The following is a 21391-nucleotide window of genomic DNA, read 5'->3' as shown; positions in this document are numbered from 1 at the left end:
CTGTTTGGTCTACTCCACACTCGTTTATAAGGCATTATAAAATAGATCGTTATGCCTCTGCCGATGCCTCTTTTGGCAGACGAGTGTTGCAACAGGTTCTTAATGTCGATTAGCATGTGGGTGGTCCCTCCCTATTATGGGCTGCTTTGGTACATCCCGCAGTGATGGCCGGCCTCATATGGAAAATGGACCATTGGTCTCACCTGAAGGGTGATTTTCATATGAGGACGGACATCACGACCCTCCCAGTTGGAGGATGTATAGATATTTTACTAAGATGTTATATATTACTGTTACGCTATTGTATTTAAAGTTACTAGTGAAGTCAAGACTGCTGGTTCTGTCATATCGCTATGTTGAGTCATGTTATTATGCATGTTATTTTCCTGTTGGCAGGCCTGTTGGCCCTGTTCTTGTATTTAGATTTTTTTTCTATAGACGCGCTGCGAATGAACTGGAGAGTGGGAGGAGCTTGACGCCCCTAGTCTTGACTTCAAAAAACATTCTTGCCTTCGCATGATAGGTGGAACCAATACCCGCAGTGATGTCCGTCCTCATATGAAAATCACCCTTCAGGTGAGACCAATGGTCCATTTTAGAGTAACACAGAATTTCAGTGCTGAAAGCCTATCTGAGTAGGAATTAATGGTCTCCTTGATTTTACTTTAAAATCATCATGCATGATGACTGCACATGGAGGGTGTTTTACTTTGCACATGTGCAATGAAAAGTATGTATGTGCAATCATTGTATTTTATGCTGTGCATGGGGTAGCATAGTTATTGCAACACAGAAGTGATTTTATGTGGGAAACTTTGTAACCTGTAAGCTGCCTTAAGTCAATAAAAATATGTACGTTTTCAGATTGAATTAAAAGCAAGGTAATGCAGATAATACTCTTTATTTTGATGTTTTAAGCTACAAATTGTGAGCTATTGATTTTAGCTTATTATTTTAACCAATGTAAGGTGTCCGAGGTGTCAAAAATATGTTTAGTGCAAGTCTCCTTTTGAACATATATAGATTACATAGTTCTCATTGCCAAGCATTGTAATCATAATTGGTCTTCCCCTCCCCCCCAATAACAATCTGCATTCCATGTCAAAGAGTATGATTTTCTGGAAGGCATGTGCTCCAGCATCTCGTTTTCAAAATTATCTGTTAATGATATGTAAGTAGACTAACTTGGGCCCTAGTAACATTTTAAGTGACATTCATGTTCTTTTCAAAATAAAGAATACTTTCTCATTTTGGGTTTATTCATTTCCTCTCTGGCCCTGCTCTCATTTTCTGTCTTTGTTCTTCATGATGTTTTAGATATTTGATGGACAACAGATTCCTCAGAGAATGGTTGATGGGTGGAATGCTTTCTTCTTTGATGATACCGAGGAACTGGTAATGTTCTAATTCTGGAATAATAGAGTTCTTAGGTCTAGTTTTCTTATGCTACACGTACATATATATGCTTAATAATTATTTATAAGAGCACCAGCAATATGTTTAGCATTGCACAAATGAAAAAAGCCCCACCTTCCTGCATGTTCTCTTCCTACACAATTTGTTGGAAAAAGGAAGAGGAAACAAATGAAGAAGAGGTGAAAGTCTCAAAAGTATACAATTAGACAGTTACAGCAAGAGCTTTAAAGAGATGTAGAATTAGCAAATCAAGAATTTTAGAAACGGTTACATAGGAAGCTACCCATGGTTTCCCTGACAGCTTACAGTTCTCACAGATTTGTCAATGGAGTAATCAAGGGACAGGTTCAGTGGATTTACAAGAATGGTTTTCTACGGGAAGGATGTGGCTACAGTTTCTCCACAAAGGCATATATTTTATGGGCAAACATGAAAAACAAGCTGTGAGTTAAGGCAAGCATAAGTCTTCTCTATACTGATACTGAAGATGGAAGTATGACTTTTTATGATAACGAAAAGGAGGGGAAAGATCCTTACATGGATAGTGAATAATCTGAGACATTTTAGAATTTAGAAATTGTCAGTAGCCTAGGATGTCCAGTGAGTATCCAAGTAAGAAACTGCCCTACCCCATCTTTCTTGTCACTCCCTGTCTTCCTGCCACAAGTAGGGCAACATTTCAAGATGCCTGCCTAAGCCTTCTAAACTAGGATTGACAGCTGGAATAGTCTCACACTGCTATTTTTAGGTGGAAAAACACAGCGCAGTATCATAGTGACTGCCTGTATCAGTGGTTGCCAATCTTTTTGGGCCTGTGGGCACATGTAGAGTTCTGAGAATGTTCCATGGGAACCAGTCACAAAATGGCAGCCTTGTGGATGTGATGCTACACTGGCAACCCCTGGCTTACATCCTTCCTCATTTTCTCTTTTCTAGTATCAAGGGGCTAATGGCCTTTTTCTGCTAGAAATTTAGTTACTTATTATTAGATAAATTACTAAAGATTGGGGATGTGAGGCAACAGGTAGTGTCTACAAGCATAATTGTTATAGTGCTCCACTTTTTTTTTTTGATTGCAGAAATTGCACAGGGTTATCCTAGTTGCCCATCTCAGCGTGCATACTCTGCAAATCTGTTTGTAAGAATGCCCTGCAAACTAACTGTAACTTGCCCCCAGGTCCTGCTTGTGGGCTTCCCATAGGCACCTGCTTGGCCACCATGAGAACATGATGCTGGACTTATTATTATTTATTACATTTGTATACCGCCCCATAGCCAAAGCTCTCTGGGCGGTTTACAACAATTAAAAACATTAAAAACAAATATACAAATTTAAAAACACATTTTTAAAAAACAAACTTGATGGGCTTTTGGTCTGACCAGTGGGCCTCTTACGTTGAAGTGAAAGGTTCAGTCAACCTGTAGTGCAAAAGGAAGTGGCCTAGTCTGTATTACAATTTAAGTGAAATTACCCTTTTCAGAACTAATGCTTTTATATACAAGGAATTATCTGCCTCTGCACCAAGCACATTAGGACGAAAGGTAGCCTTATCTAGAGATTGCATAGGTAGAGCATTTACTATGAACACAAAAAATAATATTCTGCTATTCCTTTTCCCTCCTACCGTATGTCAGGTACATTCAGGACAACCTGGTTTTGCAATAGATGCATATCCCGTACTTCACAATGTGTGTTACTTTGGAACTATTCTGAAGTTATAAGTATTGTGTTCACAATAAAGTACTTTATCTGCTATTACTTTTATACAGAAAAAACGTTTACCTTCTCTTGAGAAAAACACAGAATCACTGGGAGAACTCTGGTTAGGGTTACTGCGATTTTACACTGAAGAGTTTGACTTCAAAGAATATGTCATCAGCATTCGGCAGAAGACGCTGTTAACAACATTTGAGAAACAGTGGACATCCAAATGCATTGCTATTGAAGGTACTTATAGAATATCTAATAAAAAGAATATATCCCTCTGGAAGAATTTTTCAGTTATAAGTGGAACTTTTATTACACTTTTAATGTTCATGAAAATTTTGCTTGCGTATCTTACACCAATAATATTCATTAAAAGGAAACTGGAATATTCTTCCTGCTCTTTTAATAGTTTTTATTTTCTTTGCTCAGATCCTTTTGACTTGAATCATAACCTGGGTGCAGGAGTTTCCAGAAAAAGTAAGACTTGAAAAAAGTTCTACTCTGTATTAATGAATTTCTAAAGCAACACTTCTTTAATTTGTTGGGGATCTCTTCTTTCACAGTGACCAATTTCATAATGAAGGCATTAATTAATGGAAGAAAACTATTTGGTACCCCTTTCTATCCAGTCTTGGGAAGAGAAGCTGTAAGTTATCCCATTTTGTAACTTGTACTTCTCTGCTGTCGTCACAAATGAACAAGTACCTTTACTGCAGTTCTTTCAAGCACATTTCATTTCTCAAACTGCATGTTCCATTTAATTGGTTTAATGATTTTGATCAGAATTATAAATCGCTTGGACAGAACATTCATGGTTTAACACAAAACTCTAAATATCAAGTTGGTTCTTTTACTTCCAAAATATATTACTTATGTTTTGCATTTAAACATGGATAAACCTTATAATAACAGGAGGTGTGTGTGCGCACACACATGTGTGCGTTCATTTTGGTGTTGAACAAAGAACAGGAGGATATAAGGACTCCCATTTTTAGGACTGTGCATATTGACGTTTCTCACAGTTCATCTTGTATATATATGCAAAGCATACACTGGGCTTGGTTCTAAACAACTGCTGTTGCTCTTCCCTACTTTTCCTTGTCCTTCTCCCAGACACTTGACTTTCAAGTCTAATACCTCAAACAAATAGCTAACACTCATGAATATAATTCCAGGCTGGTATTCAATAGCTGAGATAGCATAGAATGGATGTTATCTTCGTTCCTCATGACTGTTGTTCATGTGGTCCCAAGAATGATTGTTTTATATGATTAAGTTCTGCAAAACTTCAAAGTTTGCACTGTCGTAGATGGTTTGTTGCCCCATAAAAGATATTGCTTGTTGCGCTTACTTTGTCTTTCTTGGAAAAATAAGGCTATAAAAACCCTCATCTAGTATTACAAACAGGGCCAGCACCAGAGGGCAGCCAGGTTAGGCCCTGGCTAAGGGCCCCTCCTTAGGGTGGGTAGTGCTCCCGTTCCATGATCTGCAGCAATGTCGGCTCCTGACCTTGCCACAGATCACAGAGAGGGAGCTCCCAGGCACCCCTATACACAACTGTGCAGGCCTGCAGTGCCCACCTGCATGTTCCACCTACCTCTCCCATTGAGGTGACTGCATGTAGCACGCATGCATGCTGTCAACCAAGATGGCGGTGGAGGCATGAGCTGCAATCTTGGTTGGTGGCAGGCATGTACATGCAGCGTGGCCAGCATTTACCACACTGGGAGAGGTAGGTGCGGGTGGGCACTGTAGGCCCGGGGCAGGCTGGTGCCCAAGGGCCCAGTCATGCCTGGTGCCGGCCCTGATTACAAATGTATTCTGAATGAATGGAAATATGAAAACTTCAACCTTGGTTTTTATTCTTTTTTTTCTTAATGAATGCCTTATTTAGTAAGATATTAGGCTGCTGTTTCTTCCTCCTTTTCCTTGTTCTCTCTTTGTAGAAAGTGAATACAGGGAGCTTGTAAGTAACAGCATGTCCCCCCCCCCTTTTAGGAATACTTCTTCAACTCTAAAGTATTGACTGATGGAGAGCTGGCACCCAATGACAGATGCTGCCGTGTCTGTGGCAAAATTGGTCACTACATGAAGGACTGTCCCAAAAGAAGGAGGTTGGGAAAATAAACATGCTACCATTTTAAAATAATTTTACGCTGAATGTAAATGAAGAAAATATTCTTGAAGGGAAAACCAAAAAGTTTCGCTTCCTGTTTTCATGCCTTTTTTTTTGCCTCAAGGAGTGCATCCCTCTCTCTTAATTCTTCTTTCAAAAACTATTTTTAAGCAAGTCACATATTTAATCTTTTGCCTGAAGGAATTATAACTGAACGGAGGAGTTGGTATAAAATAGTGCTAAATGTTGTAGTGGACTGATTACCACTCATTTTTTTAAATATTTTTATGTTTTCATGATCATTACCATAGTTGCTGTGTGCCTAGAAGGGTAAATGTAATGACTAGCTGCCTCTGATAAAGTGGAGGAGGGAACCATATGTGGCAGTTCAGAGCTTGATGTTATTTTGCAGGACTTCTGAGTTCTGTAGGCTTTGGATGAAATCATATCCTACAATACATCTCAGATTTTCCCAGTTTACAGAGCAACCCAAACCTTTGTGCCAGACTGAGAGGGAGGGTTTGGATTGAGCAGAACTTTTCCTCCACCCAGCCCTACTGGCCCCCGCCGACCTCCCCCTCTGAGTGACCCCAGTGTCACTTTACTAGCGCAGTGGTTCCCTTTTGCCTACCATATGGCAGAAGTCCCATCAGTGGGATCCCTCCCAGCAGCAGCCAACAGAACACCCAGAAACATAGGTTTTTTGAAGCAGGTCCATTGAGACCCTCTACCATCAGGGCCAGTTTGGGCCCAATGATCAGTCTGCCCCTCAGCTTCTGCTCCAATCACCATGTGTAGCAGAGCTGTGGATGCAGTGGTAGTCCCACTACTCCATAAAACCCCACTGGGGTATTGTGGGGGGAAGGGAGCTTGGATTGCTTCCTTAATTTTCATCAGTTTTTTTGTCCACAAAATGGCACTGAGATGAATCTTCAAGGCTTTTATTTTTTGTGTTTCACCTTTGCATTTATACTGTGACTCTTGTTGGCTTCTTGTGCTGGCTTTTAAACTGTAGTAATCGCACAACTTCAAGGATATTATTAAGCATTACTTTAACAATTTTCCCCATTTAGGTTGAAGAAAAAGGAGAATGACAGAGATGATGAAAACGAAATAAAGGAGGAAGATAGAGAGACTAGAGAAAAGAGATGTTTTATCTGTGGTGATGTGGGACATGTTCGAAGGGATTGTCCTGAATTCAAACAGACAAGACAAAGAAGCAATGGTGTTCCCGGTAAAACACACACACACACACACATACCTTTACATATTCTGCATTGTGGTACTTCCAATTGTCTTTAGACAGTTTTGTTGTTATCTCCTACTTGAGCACAAGATGCTCTAGGCCAGCCTTTCCCAACCAGTGTGCCTCCAGATGTTGTTGGACCACAACTCCCATCTTTCCTGACCATTGGCAATGCTGGCTGAGGCTGATGGGAGTTGTGGTCCAACAACATCTGGAGGCACACTGGTTGGGAAAGGCTGCTGTAGGCTGTGAATTTTCTTAATAGATCATATATTTGAAAAGCTACATTTCCCTAAACTTTTCTCACAGGACCTGCATACTTTACAGCAGGGTTATGGAACCTGTGGTCATTCCAGATATTGTTGGACTATGACTCCCATAATTTTTGACCATTAGCCACCCTGGCAGGGACTGATGCGTGTTAGGATTGAACAACATCTGGAGGGCCACAGGTTCCTCATCCCTGTTTTAAAATATGGCCTCCTCCTTTTATATTAGATTATTTGAGTCAGTCTTGCTCTCCTTCCTCTTAGTGTCTGCCTGTTCATCAAGTAACAGTAATGAGTTGTGTGTACAAAGTTATACTCTCAGTGGCTACAACCCTACCTTCCTGTCCATTTGCTCCCACGGGTGATACATGCCTTGGTCTCCTCCCGTTTAGACTACTGTAATGCGCTCTACGTGGGGTTACCCTTGAAAACGGTCCGGAAACTGCAGCTGGTACAGAATGCGGCGGCACGTTTGAGTAAGAACAGCCGTCGCCGTGATCATATCACTCCGGTGTTAATAGATCTACACTGGCTACCAGTTGTGTACCGGGCCCAATTCAAGGTGTTGGTATTGACCTTTAAGGCCCTATATGGTCTCGACCCAGTTTATCTGAAGGAGCGCCTCCAGCATCACCAATCATGCCGCCTAACAAGATCAGCCACACAAGACCTTCTCTCGGTCCCACCAGCCAAATTAGCTAGGCTGGTGCGGACCAGAAAGAGGGCATTTTTGATCGTGGCTCCCACCCTCTGGAACTCCCTCCCGTTTGATCTTCGCCATGCCCCCTCCCTGACTAGTTTCCGCCAGATTCTGAAGACCTGGTTGTTCAGGCAGGCCTATGGGATCGTTGGGGTAGGTTAGTCTTTTAATTGTTATTAATTGGTGTTTATAGTAATTTTTATACTGTATTTTGGTTCTTATATTGTATTTTATTATCATGTAAGTCGCCTAGAGTGGCCGTTCACTCGGTCAGATAGGCAACTCAAAAATAAAATTATTATTATTATTATTATTATTATTATTATTATTACTACTACTACTACTTATGTCTCTTAATCCTGGGCACTTCTTGATACAAGAATTAAAAAGAAAAAAGAAACCTTTTGGTAGTTGGAAGTAGCTATTATTTTGATGATCTTTTCATTTTATTATAATATTAGGCAACAATATTTTATATAACTTCAGTGCAAACAACAGTTCCATTAGAAATTAAAATAATTATTTTGTGTGGATTTCAATCTTCTAAATTGCTGTTGGCTAACAAGTTAATATACTCAACTCTCAGGCTGCAGTCCCATCCACATTCATTTAGTCCCACGTTGAACACAATGAGACTTACTTCTGAATAGGTATGTTTGTATAGGGCTGCACTTTGTCCCTCATTCTAGCCTTCCTCCAAGTGGTCCAATAGGCTACCAGAGCCTGTTTCCAGATGCAGGGTTTCTCTCCTACTCTCTAACTTTACTCTCAGAAGCCAATGCTACTTTTCATGGATCTTGCATTCTTTAGAGTCATTAATTATATTCCTTCTTAGCCTTTTCTTTTCTTGTAGGCCTATTTATTGTTGCATGATCTCCAATGCCAGTTCCTAGCCCAGAGGTTGCCAATCTTCTTGGGACTATTGGCACATTTGAAATTTTGAGAGCTTCCCATGGGCACCACCCCCTCTGGTTGCTTCTCTCCCTACTTCCTGGATCAGTCTCCCCACCCCCAAACAGAAAAAGAGAAAGCATGTGTGTGTACACACCCTTTGCTTTTCCATGCTTACCCATGGAGCCTGAGTAGAAGTCTGATCCTGTGGAATTAAAACATATTCTTTGAATTTGCATGGTTTTTATGTTGGATTCTCCCCCAAACCACCATCAGATTAAAGCTTACAGTGGTAGACCTCACAGTACAAATCATAGATGTGATGCTTTGAGCACCACAAAAATGTTGACTCAAGGCACAGTCCTCATTGATCTTCACAGTTTTTACATAGGATGACAAAACAATGGACAACACATCACAGACACATCTGTCGATGTAGAGGTGACCTGAGATTTAATGATGGCTTTGAAGGTATAGCTTTTTAAAAAAAATTATGAGGTCTGTAAGGATTGCCCCATATCCATGTTTTTGTGCTGTGGCAGTACTGGAAAGCATCAGACCCATGGTTCAGTCAATGGAGACTGACGTGATCTGTGATTTGATTATTGTTAGTGTGGAAATCCATTAAAAATTATGCCATTTCAAGAGGATCCTGTGTGTGTGCGTGCATGCACACATGCATGCAAGTATATTATCTTTCTCATCTCTCTCCCCCCCCAAATGTGGCACTCCATTCTTTCTCTGTCTATTCCCTGTGGCACCCTATTTTTTCTTCTCTGGCCACTTAGTTTTCCATGGCCACTTACTTTTCTTCTAGATTGCTTTATTTTCTCTCTTACTCGCTCATTAGCTCTGCTTTCTGCTCAGCTGCCTTGAAAAGCACATAGAAACTGAAAGAGGAAGTGGGGAAAAATCACTATTCCAACTATCTCATTCTGCTGTATGTACTCTTCAAGGCATAGGGAAGGTAACCACCCTCACAAGCTCATGTTGAAGGTGGCAGTGAGAGGGGGTGGCAGCTCAGAGGTGTCATAGGCTCCAGACGTCTTCTAGCCATGCCACAGGATCTATAAAACCTAGAATGCCTTGAAGTGCTTGTGATTCTATAAAAGTGTACAGCAGCCTCATGTTGCACCCTTATGTCAATGATTCCCTTCCAACTTAAGACACATATACATTTCAAAAACATTAGTTATCTTGAACAGCACATTTTATTGCTGTCCTAGTTTAAGAATGGAACATAGCAGAAATCTAAACAAGAGAGATGCATGTACACTTCAAAACTATGAATGTAGTGTTGGTATTGGTGCAATAATTCTCACTATAAAGGAAAAATCATTCAGTTTTAAAAGTGGCTTGTCTCTGGCAGAGGGCATTGTTGCAAAAGGTACAGCAAATAAAGTTTTGGCTGCATAAATGGCTTTTGCCTGCACTCATCAGTGTTTTTGATCACAACCTATTTGTTTTCTTAAGATATGTTAAACACATTCTTTCAACTTTTATCATTTAGCAACTCAGTTAGTCCGAAGCCTTGTAAACTCTCAGCAAGTAACTGGATCCATTCAACAGCAAGTGGAAAGACCCTTGCGCACTAGACAGCCATCAGAATGTGTAAGTTTCATTTGATTCAGTATTTATGAGTGTTAATAATGTGAAAAATATGCCTGCTTGTGAAGTTTACTGCTATAATAGATCTCAACAGAGTTCAAAAATACTGATTTTTGCATATACAAAGACTGGGGCAGAAATCTGGAGTAACTGGAAGAGTGAATGAATTAAGATGTTGGTGAATGAAAATTAGTAGGTCATGTTTCTTTGTCATACCATGTTTTATTCCAGTAGCAGTTCAGGTAACTGTTTTTCAGTGGTAGGGCTTGATCTACAGAATTACTCTATTCAGATGATTATGTCTCAGTTTAATAAGCTGAAATAAGAATAAGACTTTTAGTCACACCGGCAGTCTCTTTGCAAGACTGAGCAAAAACAAATCAGGAAGTCTTCCATTAGCCCATACTTTCTTGTTTCATCTGAACAACCAAACTATGGTTAAGAACTTTGGATCAAGCCAAGACACTAAGCAAACTTCAAACCATGGTTTAATATTCTAGCTTGTTTTGAAGTTGTTAACCATACTTTCCTGATTGAGATGAACTGTAAAATTGTAGATAATGGAAGACGGCTTCGTTTGCTTGCTCTTCCTTTCGGGGGGGGGGGGAGGGAGCGAAGGGTCTGCATAAACAGCCAAAAAGCTTTTACATGAGATATGATCATCTGAACGCTCTTAAGGAATATGATGAATCTCCTGTCAGTTAAAACTGATTCTTTAACTGAGCTTGTACTAGTGAAGAATTTAGTTCATAAAAAGTCCTCACAGATGACTTTCAAACCCTGTGTTCACTATACCTCAACTCAAAAACACAGTAGAGGTATAGTAAATGTAAGGCTGGAAAGACTCCTTTGTGAGAACTTTTTATGCATTAAGTTCTTAAATGGAACACTTAACTAACTCATGAACTAATCCAAACTACATCCTTTTTTTCCCTCTCCAGTCTGATTCACGTCAGCCATCTTACTCTCCACAGCCTCAGCAATTTACTCAGAATTCCTCTCCACCATCCTCCATTAACCAGGCTCAGCCACAACCAATATCCCAGTCTAAGCATGCTCTGCAGCCCCAGCAAGGGGCACAGCCACCCCACCAGGTCCAGCTGCCTTTGTTTAACTTTCCCCAATCTCCCCCAGGTCAGTATGCCACCTTGCCTAACCTGGGACTATTTCAGGTGCACCACCACCACCAAATTCAGCTTCCTAACGCCTCGTGGCCTGTTATTCACTCGGCACCGGGTAATCCTTCTCACACCACAAATGTTCCATTTTCCGTGAGGGCTGGCGGCAGCAGCAGCCCACCCAATAACCAGAGCAGCGTAAGCCTGAATGATCCCAGTATCATCTTTGCACAGCCTGCTGCCAGGCCTGTAGGAATCCCCAGCAGTTCTCATGAGGGACACTGGCGCAACCCCGTGACTCTAAGCTCCCTGGTGAACAATGGCACGGTGGGGAATTCAGGTAACTCTCCTCTTTTGTCTCCTGTTTGTACAAATACTGAGGGCTTCTTTTGGATAACATTTCTGAACCTGTTCAGTCTGACTATGCCATATATGCTGGGGTGCATACATTGAAAAACCTTATATTAAAAAGATGAATTGCCTCATTTTTGCTAGGCTAAGATTTTAAAATTATATGAAAAGTAGTTCAGAAATGTGGGTTGGGTTTAAAAGGTTATCTTTTTAGAGCTTGACATATTAATTTAAGAAAGAAGAGTTTGAGCTTTCTCCCAAGAAACCATTGATTTCAAATCTGAGTCCCAACTTCAATAGGGCTGGACTCCAGAGACCTGTGCTTGAACAAAAAGTACTTCGGCCAGTTTTCTTTCCAGCTGCTGCCCTTGTGCTGCATTTAATACTGTGCTGTAGGGTCTCCTAACTTAGGGAGTAGTTTGTGTGTGTATGTACAGACCTTTGAATATCATCCAAGCTACTTAAAGACCCTGTGCCACTTTCCTTAAAAGACCAGTGTACTTGACTGAGCCAGGGTATGGCTCAGAAACTAACTTTTCAGTGCCAGGGTACACCTTAAAACTTAATAATAAAAGTGCCTCTGAGTATGTAGAGTACCTTTCTTCACCACTGCAGAGCCACAGGCAAATTATAAATCAGGAACAGAAGGACCTTCAGGTAAGAAAAATAAACTTTCTGGACAAGTATGAGTCTGGATCACCTTTCTTCTTGGTTCTGCTACTATGTATCTGTCATTTACTGCAGGTGTGGGAAATCTTTGGAGTTTCAGTTCAGCAGCATCTGAAAGACCAATCAGCCCCATCAAGCATGGCTAATGGCCAGGGATGATGGGAGTTGTATTTCAGCAATATCTGGTGGGCTAAAGGTTCCCCACACCTGACTTAGTGAATAATGTAATACAGATCAGATTGTCTCCTAATACATTTGTTTAACTTCTTGCTTCTGTTATATGTATCGTTAATGTTTGCATATTAAGATTGCATGCAGAGGGAACTTCTGCTCATGGAAGAACTATTCTGCATGTGTGAGCTTTTGCAGATTGGTAGCAGTGGATACTTTTAGTCTGTTCATGGTTCCTTGGGTCAAAACATGACTTGTATAAGTGGAAAGAAAGGCAAAAGGCAACCTTCCTGAATTCTTCTGATTTCTCTATCCCTCATGCCCCACCTGATGCTGTTACAGAAGATCCCTCAGGAACATCTTTGGATGGAAACAAGGGTTGTGGTGGGGGGGAGAAACTGGGAATGCCCCGTTGCTGAGCAGAGAACCGTTTTGCTCTTGTCTGAATCCAGCCCAGCATTCCTTAACTGATTTGTAGCTTAATTTTCTATATACTTTGTTTAGTGTCAGGTTACTTATAAAATGATTTTTTTCACTACTGAAAGAAAATTAATTCCTTTAAGTAATTGATGAAGCAGCTACTTTCAGTATTTCCCCTCAATATGACAGTTGTGCAAAACCTACCACAGGTAACTTTTCCCAACAGTAGTAGGCCTGTTCTGGACACTGTATGAATGTATTTTGAACAGCAATGACTTATGATAAAGCAAGGTAAGATTTACTGTACAGTTAAACAGAAGGATTTTTTAAATAAAAGATTCTGGCAGCTATGCATTTTGTTTTACAGATTGGTTATTTCTTATGCAGTAATATTCCCTCTCCTTTTTGCTTTTGAATAAACATTAGATCAGGGCTTCCCAGGACAGTTTGGTAAAGTGAACCCTCCTCCTCCTCCTCCTGTTCCTTGGGACCATGGCGCCCCTGCCCATTTTCCTCTACTGCGAGGGGCGTGGCCTTACAGTATGTCTCCAAACTACATGCAGCAGGGAAATGCCAGCTATCCATTGAACAAACCTTTCTACCCTCAAGGTACTAGAGTATCTACATGAATTACATCTTTCTCCTGTTTTTTCATTCATGAGCCATTTATTCTGAAATAATTCCAAGTACAAGGCAGTGGATTGCAGATCAGCCTTTAATAAGATATAGAAATCAAGCTTCTAATACATAGAACTTTGTATGTGGTTGGACTTACTTTGAAGTAGCTTTGCTGAGGAGCATGCTATTAGGGTATGAATCTCATCTGAATACAGTAATACCTCAGTTAACAAAGTAGATGCATTCCTAGACATTATAACTTTAACAGAAACTTTGATACCAGAGGTAGAAATAACAGAAAGAATAGGGATAGGTTCCTACGACTACTCATAGATGCTGAGGGCAGCTTCAACAGGGGCTTTAAAGTGTGCCTACCTGGCACCCACCCACTGCCCTACTTCCCCTCTGAATCGTGATGGATCTTTCCCTCCCCAGCCCTGGAAGAAAGAAATAGATCTCTTTAATGCAAAGGCACAGGACTGAAAGTTTATCCATAGCAAAGCAAAAGCTGGTCAGTTTCAACTTTAAAAAAGCCTTCTTTAAAAGCAGTTTCCTTCCTGGAGGATTTGTTAACTGACAAATTACTGAAAATGTGACTTGTGTCCTTTAGGCTCCTACAGCAACAGGTTAGAAGCTAAATATAACTGTCCCATTAAATCTTGAAATACTGGGCAAGATCCAGCTTAATGTCAGTGCAGAAGTTGTTTCACAAGCTCTTTGTTGCTCAGGCAGAAGTAGCATAAGAGTACAAAATAGTATACAGTAGGTTAAGACTGTGCAACACTTTCACCAACCCAAGCCACCCATTGGATTTGACTGGTTCTACTACGATAAGAATGGGGTTCCTGCTAGTGGAATGCTGTTGCAGTGGCCCTCCAGTTATTGCTGTACTGTAATTCCTATCATCCCAGATGATTGGCCATGTTAGATGGGGGTGATGGGAGCTGACATCCAACAACATCTGGAGGTGGGATGAATTGGCTTGAAACCAGCTGTCATACAATTAAGCCATAATCCACCAATTATGGATTGAGTGTTTCAGTCTACTTCCTTTTCATCAGTGCCCCTTTCTGCTGCTAAACTTCAGGGAATTTAAAACTTGTTTTTCAACCTAAATATTAAATACAGTGGATTTAGGTAATATATTCTAAAATAACTGTAACCTATTTTCTTTTAGCTGGCTTACTGATGCAGAACAACCAGCGGTTTTCACTTCTGTCTCAAGGACACCCACACTTGAACATGAATTTCATTCAGCAGAAAAAATGAAGTTTAATTAAGGGGATGGGAAGAAATCAGGTTCTGGATTCAAATGTTATTGCAACATGTTTAGATAAGAGATTATTTAAAACTGTTTTTAACTGTATCATTTGTACATAGATATAAAATATAGTTTTTACCAGTATCGCAAGAATAAGTGATACAAATGTCATCTATTTTATTACCCTATTTTTAAGGGGAACTGTGTTTTATTTTACCTTGATAAAACTGTAAAGAGAGTTTTTAAAATTAAGTTGTTTATTTTCTATTAGCTGTATTCATACTTTGGTTCAGACTTTATATCTGTTCTAAAAAGGAATTAGAAAGGGATTTCATGTGTTAAAAAGATCGTCATTTCTTTACAGAACAATGTAGTGCCAAAAACTTTTTAAAAGGAAAAAATAAAATTGCAAAATTAGAAATCTAAGCAGTTTTCTTTTGTATATGTAGTTAGATTCTATGCAATTATAAAGATAACCCCTTTTTAGTACTGTAGCCTAGGGTGAAATACCTTTGCCTGAACCAATTTAGATTGGCATCTGACTGTACAAACTTTCAAGTTTTACATAAGTCTTATGGTGTTGGTGAGTTTGCAACAAAAAAGTAGAGAGTAAGCCTCACACTTGTTTGTGAAACCCAGCTATTTCTCCACCTATCTTAAACTTAAATAAAGGATATGTTGGTGTTGCCTAATTAAGAGAGCTATTGCTCGTGGGAAAGGCAGCTGAGGGGCTTTTGGCTGTCTCATGCTGTAGGCAGGCAAAGAGATCCACCCCTGTAGGCCTCATTGTGGCAATGGAACATTGTTTGTATAGGCTGAAAGGGGGCATACGGCATGTATTTTATTTATTAAATTTCTATCCTGCATTTTCTCCTGAAGGAACCCAGAACAGAAAGTAAAACAATTTAGCAACAAAAAAGCTTTCTAAAAACAAGTTTCAAAGAAAAACATTCTAAAAAACATGTTGAATGATGATCAGGGGAGGCCTTGGGTCTGCAGACTCCAAAGATGTTCTCCTAACAAAGAATAAACTACATCATCTTTGGCGCTGGTGTAGGTATGTTCACTCCCACTTACTCAATTAGGGAGGATTTTTTTTAAAAAAAATTTCAGGAGGAAAGAGCCACTTGCCACCACCATCATCTACCCTGGCTGATGCATGGCTTACATCAAGGCAACAGGGCTTAAGTGGCAGTTCCTCCACCAGACTCTCCCCAGACTCTAGCGGGCCTCAGCAACCTCCTGAAGCTGCCCCATCCTTCCATCCCACCAAAGTTCCTCCCTTACTTATTTTCCCTCTTTGCCATTTCAGAACAATTGGAAGGGGAAGTATTTTGATTTTAAAAAACCACTTTGCTTCTAGTAGGGCTTGAGAGCTTTCCCTCAGCTGTCTGAGAACAAATTGGTAAGCTTCTGTTGTGTGTATAGTATGCTAGAATCAGAAAGGAATTTATTTTCCTTTGCTTTTCAGGACAGTAGTTGAATTAATCTGTTATAATTATAGAGAATATTTTTTAGTATGGGAGTAACCTTATCCTGTAAAGTCTGCAAAGGTCTGAGAAGTCTAATCTGAGATAACCATGGCAAAAATACCAGCATCTGCCCCAAAGGGACTGCATCTCTCAACAGAATAAAAGTTTACCCACCCCCGATGTAGAACTTGGACCACAAATGCTCTTCTCATGCTTGGGTTAATCTTAACCATCTAAGCACAAGTGTTGAAGCAGACAATATAAAGCTAAACTTGGCTATATACTTCCCAGCCTATACTTCTACGCACACTTAGTCCAAAATAAGCCCCATTGAATATGAGGCTTAATTTCAACTAAACATTCCACATTTGTGTCATAAACCTTCCTGTTTCTTATGATACATACTAATAATAATGGAGTTTACACTCAGAGTTCACTGCCTTCCATTTTCCTAAAGCCCCCTGCCTTAAGTTAACCCCATGAAGGGAAACAAATTGTAGGAATTACATATTTGTAAAAAGTTGTAAAGTGAAAATACCCTCTCAAAGTTATGAAAACCTTTAAAAAATAAATTTTATATTCTTGTATATAAATTATTTTCAGTTTTCTATTAGTTTGATAAACAAGGGCAGAGCCTAGCCCCATATTGTGTAATTTTGGTTTGATTCCTGGGTCTGGGAGTGGGGAGATTGCTCAGAGGTTCCTTCTAGTTATACAGAGTTAGAGCAATGAAGAGGGGAAAAAATAAAAGTTAAAAGTTTCTCCTAAAATCACGACTCTGCATTCCAATATTTTGGAAGCTAAGTTTATCACTGCTTGTTGAAGTGTCCTTGAAGAAGAAATTAGTTACAGAGCACATTTAGACTGTAGCTTATTTAGCAAAGAATTTTAATAAAGAAATTACAATACTTTTTCTGCCTGCCCCACACTTAAAAAATGATTCCCTACAGACTTATGCACATTTTTGGACAGCCTGTTGGCTTTGTAAAAATTATCATTTACACAAAAGTCAGCTCCAAAATTATTATACAAATACCAAATAGGCAAGACTTTAATAGGTTTTGCAATGAATTCAGACAATTCTTTATCTTGCTCTTGTGCTGGGTATGTACAAATTCAAAAGAATTTTAAACCATATTCCTTTTTGCACAACACTGCTTTTGCAGCAGATATGAACAGAACATCCACTGAATAAACATTTCTTCAAATTAAACAAAGTTATGAAATACTATGCTGTCCAAGAAACTGAGGACAAAAAAATTATGAGCTGTCTAAGCAGCTTCTACTGATCCTGGTGCATCATATCTACAAAAGAAAGTGGCTCAGATTCTTGAACTGCTTAGGGTCATTCATTTCCCCGACGATTCTTCTTATGGCTCTTTTTAGATCTGAAAAGAACAGAAACATCTCACTGTCCAGTTGATTCTCAGGAACAATGACAGTTGCACATTCGTGCAGTGATAAATTTACCTCTGCAGTGATTGTTATAATCATAACAAAACCTTCCTAAAATACATACAAACTATTATACATCTTCTATGAATTCAAACAATTTTCTCTATGGAGAAAAAAAGTTATTTCATGGAAACCTACTACATTATCATTATTTAGCTGCAATATGAAATCTGTACCTTTCTGGGGACTTGGAATGGCTGCGATGTCTGTGACTACGATGATGCCCTATTAAGATAAGATATATATATTAAGATAATTTCATTCTGTTCACAGTTCCCTACTTAAGATTCCTCCTAAATGTCAGATCAAGTAATGCAGATGGGCAAACCAGACTCAATCAAGGTTTAACTGATATGTGCTTGGATCTTAAGTTTCTGTGAGTGGAACTCAGCTCACAGGGTGCTTGCACTCATGGTCAGTTGAGGGATACTCCAGAATAGTGTGGAAGGTGGCTCTGAGGGCTGCCTTTCCCCTTTCCTTCTACCAGCTTCTACTGGATTGGGGGGAGGGGTCACTTCCATGAACAGAAGGGCTTGGGATCCAAGCCATGGTATCATACACAGACTGCCTCCTTAGAAACTGGAAAGTAGATTGACTAATTCCGGAGAAACCAGCCCTCTACCCAAAACAGAGTTACCTGGAGATTTAGATCTTGTTCTGTGGCGTCTTTCCCTAGATCTACTTCGGTGTCGCCTTGGGCTCTTGCTGCGATGCCTTTCCCGACGTGGTGACGGACTGGAAGAACACAGGCTATTAGTGTAAAGTTTAGACAATTTTTAAAAATCAGCTTGACTATTTAGTAGTTCTCCTACCTTCTCCTCTTTGGGGATCGGCTTCGCCTAACATAGGAAAGGGGGGGAAAAATTACTCTTTCAGTCTAGCACCATGTTGGTTAAAAATATTTTGCTAGCTCCAAGTAAGTCACCTTCTAGGAGATCTGCTTCGGCTTCTTCTGTAACGCAGAGCTGGAGATCTGCGAGGTTTATCTAGATCCCTGTAGCTTCTTCTCCTGTGATCAGGTGAGGGAACTCTCTCCATCTGAAAGTATTGTAAACATACCATTCTGAAAAGTATACCCTACATTCAACACAACATTTCTAAACAAACAAAATCTAATAGTTATATTGCAGATGCACAAACAAGGACTCAATGGTCTTTTTAAAAAAATCCTCTAGGAATAAAACGAAATTCTGACAGTGTTCTGATAATCCTTTTTTTATGGGAAGCAGAAGTGAACAATTAAGTAAATATCAACAATAGCTACAGCCAGTTCTTAAGCTCATTAGCTATTGAGCACCATACAAGAAATGTTCCCTCAAGTTATAAGGACATGTTTCTTGCACTATGCTAAGTTAACATGAGAGTATTCTGTAATAGAAGCAGCCCTCACAGCCAGAATAGAAAGCACTACACAAATGTTCAAACCTTTTCATCTTCCTCTTCCTCATCCTCGCTAGTCTCCACATCATCCATATCTTCTTCCAAAGCACTAATACGTGGTTCCAGTTGTTCAGCTTCTTCTAGGACATACCGTTTCTAAAAAAGGACCAACATTTCTCAGTACAGGCAATCCTTATGTGGACATGGGTTGAATCACAAACAAGGTCTAGGTATTTTTCAAATTTAGATTTGGGCGACCTCTCCCAACCACTATATTTTGATGTCTAGTATTTTAAGGTTGATTTATATTTTTAGCATTAGTATGTTGCAATTTATTACACACCTGTAGTCTAGGTAAAATGATATCACAAACACGTTCGTCATGGAGCAGTTGATCAATGAACTCATCTACGTGCATTAGTTCAAACTCTGGGGGGGGGGAAAAGTGAGTGCATTTTAGAAGGGGTACCACCACAATTTCTATAGTAATAATTAAAATGGGTATGACTGAACATCACAGAAAATACTGACCAGTTTAGTCCCATTTTTCAAATAAAAAGCCATAGTATAAAAAGGAGTAGAAATATTGCAATTAATAGTTTTGGGATATCATGCTTCTTGTTCTCAGAAAACTCTTAGTTATCTTTACACTTTGTTACAAATCAAATAACATTTAATAAGAGATAAGACTATGACATCAAAACCTCTACAGATTTATCTACAGACAAACTATAAAGTGGAGTTAGTTACCCCCATTTCTATTTTGGCTTTTTATTTTTCGATAATCATACAAAGGTTCAAGATACTTGCAGCAGTCTATAGCAGTGCCAGTCAGTCTCATAACTCATTTTACCTATGCTACTTACATTGATAAAATTGATAAATACAGCCTAGCTTTATAACTGCTTTGAAGATGACCAAGAGCTAAACAGATAAATTACAAAGTTGAGTTACTTACCCCCATTTCTATTCTGGCTTTTTATTTTTCGATAATCATTATACAAAGGTTCAAGATATTTGTAGCAGTCTATGGCACTGCCAGTCAGTCTCATATACAATGCACCCAGCAACCGTACATACCTGAAAGTTAGCAAACACAAAAACAGCAATTTAGAATTGTTATTCTTCACAAAAAAGTCATCAGAAAACATGTACTTTCCATGCTCTCTCAGATCAGAATTTGAAATTACTCCCAATATTTTTCATTACTGTGACCTTCCTGTGCTGCTTAGTAAATTGCAGAAACGGGGAAAAGTATAGGTACTATGTCAACAGGATCCCCCCCAAATAGGTAAAAAAAACTATCATAATAGAAGAATACTTTTATGAATCTTGACTTAAGAAACTTGCAGAGCTAGACTAATCTTAAGAAGGGTAGAAATGAATACATGCAGAGATTATCATTGACTCTAATGTGAATCTGAACACCAATAAACACCTTCATCATGTTTTTCCTAATAATTTTAAGCCACAGCTCCAGACCCGAATGCTCCTTTCTCTTACTTGAAATCTTCATTCTTTATAAATTCAACAATTATGTCTTTTTCAGGCTGTATCTGCAGCATCTTTAGAGTCAAACATAAGAACGGTGTAGGCTTGATATTTCCTCCATAAACTCCACCAGTGTATCTCAGTTCCATAGCTTTATCCACAACCAGTTCAGCTACAAAAAGGAAGATGAAAAGGCACTCAGGTTTTAAAGTAAAGTTAGAGCATCTGCTTAGGTTTACCTGCAAGTTTTTTTGTCAGTGAAATAGGAAGAAATTGGGTTACTGCTACTACAGAGTTTGTATCAGAAGATACTATGGCAGTTTGGGAACTTAGTTTCCATTTAACAAGCATAGGATTCTTAATAAGCATTCAAATAATTACTGCCCAAGTTTTCATTGTAGTACAACCCCATTATACTTAATGCATTACCTCAAGTTGTTTGACGCTTGAATAAAATATTAATAAATGATAAACCAGAACCTAACTTGTCTTATTGGGTAACTACTAGGCAAAAGAACTCTGCCCGGCAATGCTTGGGCGCAGAAGTGGTATACAATCGCAACTAATAAAACAGCGGGGGTGCAACTATGCTCTCATCTCACTCACCCTTCACCCAGTGTGTTCAGCTTCTAAACTGTCCCGTTACCACCATAAGGATAGATAGCCCCCAACTATCCCACACTGTGTTAGCCCCCTTCTTCCACCCACAGCTACACAAACACCTGGACCGCACCTGTGAGGCCAAAACACTCCTCCTTCCAATACTTGGACTCATAGATGCGAGTGCGGATGATCTTCTCCACCAGGTATTGAGGATTAGTGCCATGGATGCTGTGCGCGTCCTTTACTGTACGGTTTGCCATTGCCTGATCCGGCCTGGCACAAACCTGTACGCGAAGCGGTCTGAGCAGAGGAAACGGGAGGGAAAAGGGACTACCGGACTGATGCACCAAGGGACAAGTCTCTCCTTTTCACTTCCTCTTGGGCGTCACTTCCTCTTAGAGGCAAGTTCTGACACCCACCTGATGTTT

At 39.7% G+C, this 21391-nt stretch overlaps 2 protein-coding genes across 4 annotated transcripts in view; one reads left to right on the top strand and one right to left on the bottom strand.

Annotated features, from left to right (window-relative positions):
- Positions 1 to 14989, top strand: part of TUT4 (terminal uridylyl transferase 4) — a 50422-nt gene extending 35433 nt beyond the window's left edge. For both annotated transcript variants that reach the window (XM_061632994.1, XM_061632993.1), the window contains exons 21-30: positions 1318 to 1395; positions 3187 to 3364; positions 3554 to 3601; positions 3688 to 3770; positions 5123 to 5238; positions 6314 to 6474; positions 9857 to 9957; positions 10896 to 11412; positions 13110 to 13292; positions 14479 to 14989. In XM_061632994.1, the coding sequence (XP_061488978.1) occupies positions 1318 to 1395; positions 3187 to 3364; positions 3554 to 3601; positions 3688 to 3770; positions 5123 to 5238; positions 6314 to 6474; positions 9857 to 9957; positions 10896 to 11412; positions 13110 to 13292; positions 14479 to 14570 (1557 nt within the window). In that variant the 3' untranslated portion in view covers positions 14571 to 14989. The remainder of the gene's footprint in view (positions 1 to 1317; positions 1396 to 3186; positions 3365 to 3553; positions 3602 to 3687; positions 3771 to 5122; positions 5239 to 6313; positions 6475 to 9856; positions 9958 to 10895; positions 11413 to 13109; positions 13293 to 14478) is intronic.
- A 1916-nt stretch (positions 14990 to 16905) lies between these two features.
- Positions 16906 to 21390, bottom strand: PRPF38A (pre-mRNA processing factor 38A). Of its 2 annotated transcripts, XM_061632998.1 has the most exons (10): positions 21094 to 21387; positions 20373 to 20532; positions 19828 to 19949; positions 19213 to 19298; positions 18915 to 19025; positions 18415 to 18527; positions 18302 to 18328; positions 18127 to 18224; positions 17666 to 17714; positions 16906 to 17422 (listed from the first exon to the last, which is right to left on the bottom strand). In XM_061632998.1, the coding sequence occupies exons 1-10, from the start codon at positions 21221 to 21223 to the stop codon at positions 17380 to 17382; spliced, it is 939 nt and encodes a 312-aa protein (XP_061488982.1). In that variant the 5' UTR covers positions 21224 to 21387; the 3' UTR covers positions 16906 to 17379. The 2 variants fall into 2 exon arrangements, with proteins under 2 accessions (XP_061488982.1, XP_061488983.1); XM_061632999.1 differs by lacking the exon at positions 18302 to 18328 and having other exon boundaries at positions 21094 to 21390.
- Position 21391: the final 1 nt, after the last annotated feature.

This window comes from Rhineura floridana, chromosome 6 (genome assembly GCF_030035675.1).
Source record: "Rhineura floridana isolate rRhiFlo1 chromosome 6, rRhiFlo1.hap2, whole genome shotgun sequence".
Classification (NCBI taxonomy): Eukaryota; Metazoa; Chordata; class Lepidosauria; order Squamata; family Rhineuridae; genus Rhineura; species Rhineura floridana.
The sequence above is the reverse complement of the archived record's forward strand: the minus strand, read 5'-3'. Positions and strand labels throughout refer to the sequence as shown.

Bases quoted from the DNA above. Each gene is read 5' to 3' on its own strand.
- PRPF38A (XM_061632998.1), bottom strand. From the start codon at position 21,223: ATGGCAAACCGTACAGTAAAGGACGCGCACAGCATCCATGGCACTAAT. The intron at 17,715-18,126 runs GTAACTCTGTTT...TTATCTTAATAG, and splicing joins AACAAGATCTAAATCTCCAG to GGCATCATCGTAGTCACAGA. The intron at 17,423-17,665 runs GTACAGATTTCA...TGTTCTTTTCAG, and splicing joins CATTCCAAGTCCCCAGAAAG to ATCTAAAAAGAGCCATAAGA.